General features: G+C 34.7%; 1 protein-coding gene across 1 annotated transcript; it reads right to left on the bottom strand.

Annotated features, from left to right (window-relative positions):
* Window positions 1-10949: 10949 nt before the first annotated feature.
* Window positions 10950-11900, bottom strand: LOC122111450 (olfactory receptor 2B11-like). Its single transcript, XM_042684289.1, has one exon. The coding sequence runs from the start codon at window positions 11898-11900 to the stop codon at window positions 10950-10952; it is 951 nt and encodes a 316-aa protein (XP_042540223.1).
* Window positions 11901-12257: the final 357 nt, after the last annotated feature.

Below are 12257 nucleotides of genomic sequence, written 5' to 3'. Positions count from 1 at the left end.
AGATGAATGGATCAAGAAAATGTGGTATAAATACACAATGGAATTCTATGCCTCCATCAGAAAGAATGACATTGCCCCATTTGTTAGGAAATGGAAAGACTTAGAAAAAAATGATATTAAGTGAAGTAAGCCAGGCCCAAAGAAACATAGGTCCCATGGTTTCCCTTATTTGCAATAACTAGTATATGTCTGAGTCAAGCAGAAAAGGTCAGATAAGTTGATGTTAGGGAAATGAACCCTAAGATATGTATTCAAGTCTTTTTTTTCTTTCATGCGATTGTTTCTAACACATTTATAAGATTATTTCTTGGGCTGGGAAGGTGGCTCAGTGGTAGAGTGCTTGCCTTGCATGCATGAGGCCCTGGGTTCAATTCCTCAACACCACATAAGCAAAGGAAAAAAGCCAGAAGTGGCCGTGTGGCTCAAGTGGTAGAGCGCTAGCCTTGAGCTGAAGAGCTGAGGGACAGTGTCCAGGCCCAGAGTTCAGGTCCCACAACCAGACCCCCCCCCCAAAAAAAAAGATTATTTCTTCGTTGCTTTGCATGTCCCTCCCCCACAGTATAACCCCTGCTTTCGCTGTATTTGATACTGGTATAATTTGTGGAGGGGAAGGGGAAAAACAACTCATTTAAATAGGGAGACAGGTAGACCCATTGCAACAATGTGATGTACAAGTTATGTCGAAAACGAACTTTACAACTTTGGTGGGGTGGGGTGGGGGTGGATGGGAAGGGATGGGAAGGGGAAACAAAGGAGGAGGCTACAATGCTTGATAAGAAATGTACTCAGTATCTTGCCCATGTAATTGTAACCCCTCTGTACAGTATTTTCACAATAAAAATATTTTTAAAAAGTCTGAAGAAGAAATTATGTACTGAGAGAATAATAGAAGGAAGAGAACACATTAATATGTGAGAAACAACAAAACAGGCATGTCCAGCAACTTCCTATTAGTTGAATAACATATTTTCTTCGTGAGGAAAAAGAAAACTGAATTTCAACAAATCTAACCTAGATATTTGTAATGGAACAATTTAAACACCATGAACATACATTTCTTCATGCTTGTACAGTATTGAGGAGATACTTACAAGTTGGAAGAATTAAGTAACCCAAACAGAGCCTTTTTATATTTGCAATTTGATCTTGTAGTCTTTTTAAAAATATATTTCATTGTTATTGGAGAGGTTATGTATTAAGAGGTTACAGTTACATAAGTCAGGTAATGAGCATTTCTTTTTAAAATAATTTTGTGCTCTTGTATATAACGAGTTCAAGCTTTGAGAAATTAATATCTGCTGTAAAATTTTAGTTAGTTTATCCACCTTGTAGGGATTTTCTTTTATCAAGCAAATTTAATATTTTCTTTTGTCTAACAGGTTTTGTATTTGTCAGGGACCCACTGATTTTATGTAAGTACAAATACATATTTCAACTCAGATAACTTTGGTCAAAAAAATCCTAGTTCAGCTGTAGCAACATTCAAATCTTGGATTATACATTTTCAGCATTTTTTTTTGGTTTTTGTTTTTTGCTTTTCAGATAAAAGGCATATTGAATAACAAAATCACTGAGTTGAGTGAAGCAGTATTTTGGAAAAGAAAAATAGTTTTTATTTACAGATTTTCCTTTATTACTATTTTTTTAAATCCATCAGCTTCTGTAACATAAGGAATATTCAATTGCAATTATGAGATGATATCCCACTGACAAAATTTCATCTTACCCTTTCACTCAATGAGCAATCTCGTGGAAACTTTATATTGTTAGTTTTACAAATCACGATTTTTGTATTCTCTATTTCATTAAATTCTCAAAGCATTTATGTGAATTTTCATACATAACTACTACTACTCACTACTCAGAGGTAAGAGGTGAATGTTGCCCTTTCATTATATATTATCCTTCTTCACACATATACTATATTAATTTGACAATGTAATTAGTTATAATAATAAAATAATAATAATTCTAAGGAATTCTTAATGAAGACATTTTGCTAAATTCTAAAAAGCATTCACCACCCTTTAAAGCATGTAATATGCACCCAAAATATTATAACAAAGGCTACTTTGTATCTATGTTGATATATATTTGTTATGCTGGTCTGATAGAGATAATCTAAATAGTAAAGGATAATAAACAATAAATAATCTAAGTTAATAGATAATCAAATAGTTCTCAATGCTTTAATTGAGGTAACAAAATTGTGGACTATAAAAATCAGTAGTTCAAGATGCCATAGAAAACATTTCTTCTCAAAGGATGTTATCTGAATAAGTGTGCCCCATACACATGGACTCACTTCAATTTTTATTTCAAAATTTAATATTTACACAGATAATTTAGGACCATCTCATGACCTAAATTATATTCTTCTAGGAACAGTTCTGTGTCAGAACTAAGATAGAAAACTGTGGTATCAATTAATTTGATATGAAGTAAATTAAATGAATATCTTAAAAACCTATAACTCCATGCTATTGAACAACTAGAATATGACAACTACCACATATGTATTTAACACTTATAATTATCTTTTCAATTCATCAGTTTTTAAAGAGGGATTTTAGATTTGGGCCTCCATGAATTCCCCTATAATTCCTTTGATCTAACCTAAATAATAATGCTCACTACAGTATGTTTTCAGTACCTTCATTAAATTTGCAGTTTTTTAGAGTTTTTTTCATATTACTCTCTGTATTTGGTTTGTGCATACTAAATCATCCCAGAGGTATTTTCCTTTCTTGTAGTTTCTATTTTCTTACAGATCAATGAATATGATTTACTTTGGTAATATATTTACAACCTATACTTTTTTCATTTTTATATGTATTTTTATTGTAAGATACTGTACAGAGGGTTACAATTATATGAGTAAGGCAATGAGTAAATTTCCTATTCAGCATTGTTACCCCTCCTTTGTTTGCCCCCTACCATCCCTTCTCTCCCTACCTCCCCAACTCCTCCCTCTTCTCTGCGTGCCCCCACATCCGAAGATGTAAAGTTCTACAACCTATACTTCTATCTTTGCTTTTCCATCAAGTATGTGTTAGTCCCATGATATTTTAATCTATTTGGCTCTCAGATTCCATTATTTTTGAATTTCTACTTCCAGTGATTGTTTTTATTCATTATTTCAATGCATGAGGAATTACTTATCCAGTCATGTTTCAAAATCACATTAATAAATTGTAACAATATGTTTCTATTGATTCTTCAATTGTGTGTCCACTCACATTTTTATCTTAGTATATATTATTCATATTTCATTTCCAATGCACACAGCATTTTATTTATATTCATAGCAATGTCGGCTTTATTGATAACAAAAGATAATGAAGAAACAAAAATCCTTTTACCTGAGACTTTATCAATTGGATGAATTGACATAAATCAATCCCTCAAATTTTAAGCATAGATTTGTAATTCTGAATGATAGATAGAACACTTCATACTTTATTTAGACATTTAAAATCTGAGTATTTACTAATATTTAATAACTTTTTAAAGTTTAGTCAAAGTAAAAGAGGAAGAGAGTTATGAGAAAGAGAAGTCAGATTTTCTTAGAGCCAATGAACTAGGAATTTCTGAAGTTTGTGAATGCTTCACTGAAAATATTTGCTCAGTCTGTCAGATATATATTAGGTGCTATGCACTATACACAATATAACTTTCTTAAGAAGACATGATCTTCAAAAATTATCTTTTTACTTACCTTCTTTTGATAAGTATCTCTCAATAAAAGGAATTTTGAAGAAAGACACTTGTATTTTCAAACTTTCAGAGAACAGAAAAACTGTTGAAAAGAGATGTATTTAAGAATTTGCAAACAGTATAATTCTTTACAAAGACTAAGTCAGAGCCCAACAAAAGTACCAAGAAATGGGAACTTGTAAGAGGGAAGGATGGGGCCAAGGAAAGAGGGGTAGAAGAATGAAGGGGGAAGTGGGGAGGACTCAGGCAAGAATTCATTGTATAATCACAGAATTGAGAAATACAAAGGAAGGAATGGGTTAAAGGGAGCTGAAGATATTGAAGTGATGACACAGATCAAGATTCATCGTACATATAAACTGCTTTGTTAAATCGTACATTAAAAACTGCTTTGTTAAATTGCAAAAAAATTCAATGCATAACCTAAAAAGTAAGCATGGGAAGGGATGGGTTGGGTGGGGTGGGTGAGAATGTTGAAAGAGTAACATTGATCAAGATGCGCTGTATTTATAAACTGCTTTGGTGAATGGCAATTCCTTTGTACACCTACTTAAAGGTATATATATATATATACATATATATATATATAATAGGTATGTATGTATTGTATATATGGAGGGAGAGAGAGAGAAAGACAGAGAGAGAGAGAGAGACAGAGAGAGAGAATTTGCTATAGGCCAGGTGCCAGTGATTTATACCTGTAATCCTAGCTACTTAGGAGGCTGAGATCTGAAGTTCTTTGTTCAAAACCAGGCAGGGCTGGAAAATCTCCAATACTTATCTCCAATAAACTACTCCAAAAAGCCACAAGTGGTGCTGTGGCTCAAGTGATAGAGCACAAGGAGGCTCAGGCACAGTTCCCAGACCCTCAGCACCAGCCAAAAAAAAAGGAAAAGAATTTTCTATAAACTGAGACATTCAGTTGTAATGCATTGCACAACTACTAGAGGATAATTAAAAAATAAGAATTTACAAAATGCTGAAACAAGGATACAGGTTGACCCATTGTAACAATGAAACATACAAGATACTATGTTGCAAATGAACTTTACAACTTTGGGGTTGGTGGGCAGGAGGAGGAAGGACTTGGAGAGCTGGGGAGGGAAAGGATATTAGAGGAAAAACAAAGGAGGGGGTAACAATGCTCAGTAGGAAATGTACTCATTACCTTACTTATGTAATTGTAACCCCTCTGTACAGTATCTTTACAATAAAAATATTTAAAAAAATTACCATACAATTCTTAGTATTTCAGTTGACATAAATGTCCCTGAGTTAGAAAGACAAGAATAGAAAATGTCAAGGATGTTTGTGCTTGTGGTATTTGGATATTATTATGGAGGACTCTTGAGCTTTGTTTTTACACAGGACATTCATTTATTCTTCTCCCAAATGAGTTAGCAGAGATAGTTCCTGGAAACAGAACTTTCTGGAAATACTCCTTATGTTATACAGCGAATGGAGATTGATATCATGTGTCTTCTGTTGTTGAATGTGTTTTGAAATAAGCAGATTCAATTCCCAACATATTGACTATCAATTTTTATCAGTATAAAACTGAAGATGAGCTTGTTTGAATAAATGATTCTGAGGAATTTGTGAGTTTCTTGAATGTGTTATTAATTGAGCCTTATAGTATGCCACACAATTATCTCTAGCCATAATACTAAGGGGCCAAAAAATATAAGCTGAGTAGAAAAAAACTACAAGAAAGAACATGTCCAAATAAAAAAGAATGAAGTTATACTTGAAAACTTTTGTTTATTATTTTATAACAAAAATATGAATGATAAATATTTTTGTTGATATAAATGCACAGTATATAAGTCAGATATTTGGATAATAAGATTTTAAATTCCATATGTTAGTCAAAAATACACTGATTTACTAAATGACAGGTGTAATTTCTGTGGTGTCCAGGATGCCTATAGCAGAAACCTGTCATTCAAGCAGAAAGCTCCATAGCTCTCAAGGGCAGTCCAGCTACTTTGAACAAAGTAACAATTGTCATTAGGGAATCAGATTGTCCCATCTCCCAAAACCAGGCTTATTTAAAGGAAAAGCAAATACCAAATTTTTGTTTATGTAATAGAAAGAATGATAATCTTTCCCTGACATTAATAACAATGTAGTTATTAGCATTTTATTAAGAGTTTTAATGGGTTGCCATTTTTCAGTTTCAACCTGCTGTATTTTTTAATCTAAAATACATTTCTATTAGCTAGCATATTCATGAATCTTATTTTCATGCCTTCTATGAGTGTTGTTTTTTTTATCAGTTAACTGGATACCTAGATTATTATCTGGTTCTTTTAAAAATAATGTGTATATTTTATTAATAATCTGTATGTAAACATAGTTTTCAGATCATCTTATAGATATTTACGTTCTACACATCATCCATACTTCATTATTCTTTTTCTAATTTTGTGTTAAGATAAACATTTAAGGTATTATAAATGCATATCAATATTTTATACATTTTATCTAAAATAATGCAAGATGTATTTTATTAAGTATAATGGCTACCCATTAAAGAGTTACAGTTTCAGACAAGAGACACATTTTCAATTAAAAAATATTATTTTTCTTTATTTTAATTTTTAAAATATAACTAAGTTATCATATATGTAATAACTACTCATACTATTAGTAAGAGGAACAAATTAACCTAGGAAATAGTCTTGAAAATCACAAACATAATATTTAAACACAACTAATATATTAAAATTATAAACACTACTGATGCTTCAGATACTTGGGAAGATAGGCAGCTTTCTCTTAATATCCACAAGACTTTAATAATAAATTGACTTCACATTCAACACAAAGGTGAGATTTTCCTTCCCCCTTCAACTCTGCTGCAGTTCTAGGATTCACTGTCTTCTAAGGCATTGTTTATTTACACTGTGCTTTGATTTCCCAGTTCTCAGCTGGCATGGCTGTTCTAGGAAGTCAACTTCCCTCCAAAGTACAGCCCTCAATAAGAGCAAATCTGGATCCTCCTTCCCTTGAAGTCTAAAAGGGAAGGGGTAGCTTATTATATTAAATAAAGTATAAATTGAAGAGAGAAATTACATTTTAGTTACTTATTGTAATAAATGCATCTCTGAGAAAAATATGGCTGAAATCAGGAAAGCAACTCCATTCAGAATACCTCCACAAAAAATAAAATACCTAGGAATTAACTTAACCAAAGAAGTGAAGGACCTCTATGATGAAAACTTTAAAAACCTGAAAAAGGAAATCAAAACAGATCTTAGAAAGTGGTTAAAAACTCCATTGTTCCTGGATTGGAAAGATCAACATCGTGAAAATGGCAATACTTCCCAAGGCTATCTACAAATTCAACTCGATACCTATCAAACTTCCAACCTCATTCTTCAAGGAAATAGAAGAGGCAATCCAAAAATTCATATGGAACAATAAAAGACCCCAAATAGCAAAATTGATCCTCAACAGAAAGAACAGTGCTGGAGGAATGTCAATACCAAATTTCAAACTCTACTACAAAGCCATAGTAATCAAAACAGCTTGGTACTGGCACAAGAATAGATCCCAGGACCAATGGAATAGAGTTGAAAACACAGAAATGAACCTACAGACCTATAGCCACCTAATCTTCGATAAGGGAGCTAATAAAATAGAATGGAAGAAAGACAGCCTCTTCAGTAAATGGTGCTGGAAAAATTGGTTAACTACTTGTAGAAAACTAAAGCTAGATCCTTATATATCACCCTGCACCAGAATCAATTCCAAATGGATCAAAGACCTCAAAGTCAAAGCAGACACTCTGAAAACATTACAGGATGGAATAGGAGAAACCCTAGGTCTCCTTGGCACAGGCCCAAATTTTCTTAGTAGAGACCCAGAAACACAACAAATCAAAGAAAGGTTGGACAAATGGAATTGCATGAAATTGCAGAGCATCTGCATGGCAAAGGACATAGCTAGCAAGATCAATAGAAAACTCATGGATTGGGAGAAGATCTTCACTAGCCATACAACAGACAAGGGTCTCATGTCTAAAATATACCTGGAACATAAAAAATTAAATCCCCCCAAAACAAATCTTCAAAGAAACAACTGCCCAATAAATAAGTGGTCTAAAGACTTAAAGAGAAACTTCTCTGAAGAGGAAAGAAGGATGGCCAATACACACATGAAGAAATGCCCAACCTCCCTAGCCATAAAAGAAATGCAAATCAAAACAACATTGAGATACCACCTCACTCCAGTTAGAATGGCTATAATCAAGAACTCTAATACCAACAGATACTGGAGGAGATGTGGACAGAAGGGAACCTTACTTACTGCATTCTTGGTGGGAGTGTAAACTTGTTCAACCACTTTGGAAAGCAATATGGAGGTTCCTCAAAAGACTCCACATAGAGCTTCCCTATGACCCAGCAACCCCATTTTTGAGCATTTACCCACATGATCACAAACAAGACCACACTAAAGTTACCAGCATGACTATGTTTATTGCAGCATTATTTACCATAGCCAAGATATGGAACCAACCTAGATGCCCCTCAGTAGATGAATGGATCAAGAAATTGTGGTATATATATACAATGGAATTCTGTGCCTCCATCAGAAAGAATGACACTGCCCCATTTGTTAGGAAATGGAAAGGCTTGGAAAAAATGATATTAAGTGAAGTAAGCCAGGCCCAAAGAAACATAGGTCCCATGGTTTCCCTTATTTGTAATTACTAGTATATGTCTGAGTCAAGCAGAAAAGGTCAGATAAGTTGATGTTAGGGGAATGAACCCCAAGATAAGTATTCAAATTTTTTTTGTTTTCTTTTCATGCAATTGTTTCTAACATATTTATAAGATGATTTCTTTGTTGTTTTGTATGTCCCTCCCCCACGGTATAACCCATGGTTTCACTGTATATGATGTTGGTATAATTTGTGGGGGGAAGGGAAAAAACAAATCATTTAGGGATACAGGTGGACCCATTGCAACAATGAGATGTACAAGTTGTCAGGTTGAAAAATGAACTTTACAACTTTGGTGGGGGGTGAGGGAGGATTGGGTGGGGTGAGGAGGGGTGTATGGGAAGGGATGGGAAGGGGAAACATAGAGGAGACAACAATGCTTGATAAGAAATGTACTTGTTATCTTGCCCATGTAATTATAACTCCTTTGTATGGTATTCTCACAATAAAGTAAATAAATAAATAAATGCATCTCTGAGTCAGATGGCTATATACTATGAGTGTTCTTGCTCCTTTGAAGTGGATAGTGCAGCTACATCAAGGATGAGGAGATATATGAAGACTTCACTTAATCAGACTTATTTGTGAGAACAACAATTTTCCTTAAATAAAAGCTGAGAGAAGAGAGTATTGTAAGGATAGGATCATACAACTATGATATAAAATGACTGGTTTTAAAGGATAAGATTTGATATTATTGATAAAATCAACAGGATATCATCTCTTACTTCATCAATCTTTCTATTTCACCTCTATGTCATAGTTGGTAGTCTCATGAAAAATTTATTTTTCCATTTTTCCCTACTATCTTGCTCTGTTTCTCTTATGCTAACAACCTAATGCTTTGATTCCTAGTTGATCAAGCAATCCCATTGCTTGTTTATCTATTCAACACATAAAAATTTGTTATTTTGTGTAGATGAGCAAACCAGCAGAACCTAAGTGATTCTCAGTGCTAAAATCCACATATGGATTTTTAATGATTTGAATCACCAACATTGGAAACACTGGAAAAGTTATATACTTCAGAAGAAAGGAATCCATAGAGACCTGAAGAAAACAAAGTCAGACACTCATGAATTATCTATTCTGAAATAATCAGTGGATGTGTGGCTATAAAGGCTGGTTATAGAATGTATGCCTTTGATTCTGCTGGTAACTCACAGAATGAGTTTGTTTGCACATAAAAGATTAATAATAAAATCTTTTCCATAAGAACAAAAGGATATTTGTATTTGAGTTACTACCTTTTCCTTCAAATTACACAAAAATGTTTTGAATGTGTCTGTTTTGTTTTTATAATTAATTTCATTGTCAAAGTGATGTGCAGACAGGTTACAGTTACATACATAAGGTAGTGAATGCATTTCTTGTTGAACAGTGTTAACCCCTCCCTTGTTTTTCTCCCACTACTCCTCCAGTTCTCTCCCCAAGTTGTACAGTACATTTCCAACATATTGTCTTGTGAGTATTGCTGTTGCATTGGTTCTCCCTTTGTCCTTTGCACCATTTTGTTGTTCCCCTTCCCTTCCCTAATTCAGTTAAATGTATATACAATACACAGGGTATCAAAATCAAATACAGTGACAATAGGGGATAAACCATAGTGTGGGGGGAGAAATGACTTCACATAGTACATTAAAACAACAACAACAAAGAGAAAACCTCTTGTTTCCATATCTTGGAGTTCATTTCTCTTACCATCATCTTATGTAGTCACATGTACATAGCTATTGAGCTATTGTGATCCTGTTCTAGGATTCTCCTAGACACACACTAATTATTGCAAATGAGAGAAACCATGGAGTCTATGTTTCTTCGGGAATGACTTACTTGACTTAATATGATTTTTCCAAGTCTTTCCATTTCCTTACAAATGGGGTGATATCATTCTTTCTGATGGAAGCATAGAATTCCATTGTGTATATATACCACATTTTCTTGATCCATTCATCTACTGAGGGGCATCTGGGCTGACTCCGTATCTTGGCTATGGTAAATAATGTGCAATAAACATGGTTGTGCTGGTAGCTTTAGTATGGCCTTGTTTATGGTCATTTGTGTAAATGCCCAAAAGTGGGATTGCTGGGTCATAAAGGAGGTCTAGGTTTAATTTTTTGAGGAACCTCCATACTGCTTTCCAAAGTGGTTGAACAAGTTATTCCCATCAGCAGTGTAGTGTGTAATGTGTCTGTTTTAACCCAAAAATGTATCCACCAGTAAGTATTTATTTTTTGCTTACTCCTTAGATTTTGGCAGCAAATTCTTTAGATGGATACAAACTAACTTAATTACATGGCCCTCACTCTCATAACATTATAGAAAAATGAGTTTAGCATTGATCCTTGATAGTTAACAAACTACACTATTATGGTACAAAGCCATATGTACATAGAATAGGTATTAAAGGAGTCCAACAGTTTGGAGGGGCTTAAGTACAAAGATAATTTTACAATTGGAGATCTTCTAAGCCAAACATGGTGGATGTAGAACAGAGATATAATTATGTTTCATCTCTTCCCTGATGGGAGAACGAGACAAGAAGCCTCTTCATTGCTCCTTTCATGTCCTTATTCCTCAAAGTATAGATAAAAGGGTTAAGCATAGGAGTGACCAAACTGTAGAAAAGAGACATGAGTTTGTTCTTATCCTGGTAATTCGTTGCAGAGGGTTGTACATACATGATGATTACTGGCCCATAGAATAGAGTCACAACAATAACATGAGAACCACATGTATTAAAGGCCTTCTTCTTACCCTCGGAAGACCTGATCCTAAGCACAGTAGCTACAATAAACCCATAAGAAACAAGGATAAGGGACAGAGGGACCAAGGAATAGAATGTCCCCACAATGGAGAGCATGGCGACATTGAAGGTAGTGTCAGCACAGGACATCTTAATCATCACTGGAACTTCGCAGAGGAAGTTATCTACCTTATTGTTGCCACAAAGTGGCAGCTGGACAGTAAGGGAAGACTGAAGCAAGGAGTTAGCCAAGCCACTTATCCATGCCACAGCCACCAGGAGGATACAGAGTCGCTGGTGCATGATCGCTGAGTACCTCAGGGGTTTGCAGATGGCAATGTAACGGTCCAAGGACATAACAGCCAGGAGGATGCACTCCGTAGCTCCCAGGAAGTGAAACATATAAAACTGGGTCACACAGCCGCCGTAGCTGATAGATTTATCTGGGCCCCAAAGGTTCAGCAAAAGTTGAGGGATGGTAGTTGTAGTAAAACACAGGTCCAAGAAGGAGAGGTTGGAAAGGAAGAAGTACATAGGGCTGTCAAGTTGAGGATCTACTCTGGATACCACAATGATGGAAATATTGCCCACCAGTGTGAAGACGTAAGCAAGGAGCACCACTGTGAAGAGGGGGGTTTCTAACCAAGGGTGATTGGAGAAACCCAAGAGAATGAAGAAGTCTGGAGCGCTTGCATTGCCTGGGTACATGACTGTTGCTGGTGAAAGTACAGACTTGAATTTTGTTATTACATGTCTGCAGTGGTTAACCTATTCAGTTAGGTAAAATGAAGGGAGTTGAGAGATTTTTTTTTTCCTTTGTGATATCACGCCACCAAAATGAGTTGATATGGGTGAAAGCTTAAAAATGAATAATCAAAGAAAAATACTGCTTCTGTAATGTCTCCAAATTTATTTCACGAAAGAAACAGGATCCCACAGAATCTAACATAATCAATCTATCAGGGAAAAAGAAAACTAGCCACTGATCTCATATAGAATGGAAGAAGAATAAAAATGAATGAATAACTGATTATAAAAAAGCTGCTCTAGAATCACCTCTACTCA

The sequence above is a fragment of the Dipodomys spectabilis genome, unplaced genomic scaffold, assembly GCF_019054845.1.
Source record: "Dipodomys spectabilis isolate Male_0828 unplaced genomic scaffold, ASM1905484v1 ptg000085l, whole genome shotgun sequence".
NCBI classification, from domain to species: Eukaryota; Metazoa; Chordata; class Mammalia; order Rodentia; family Heteromyidae; genus Dipodomys; species Dipodomys spectabilis.
Note: the sequence above shows the minus strand (reverse complement) of the source record. Positions and strands in the feature narration are given on the sequence as shown.

Bases quoted from the DNA above. Each gene is read 5' to 3' on its own strand.
- LOC122111450 (XM_042684289.1), bottom strand. From the start codon at position 11,900: ATGTACCCAGGCAATGCAAGCGCTCCAGACTTCTTCATTCTCTTGGGT.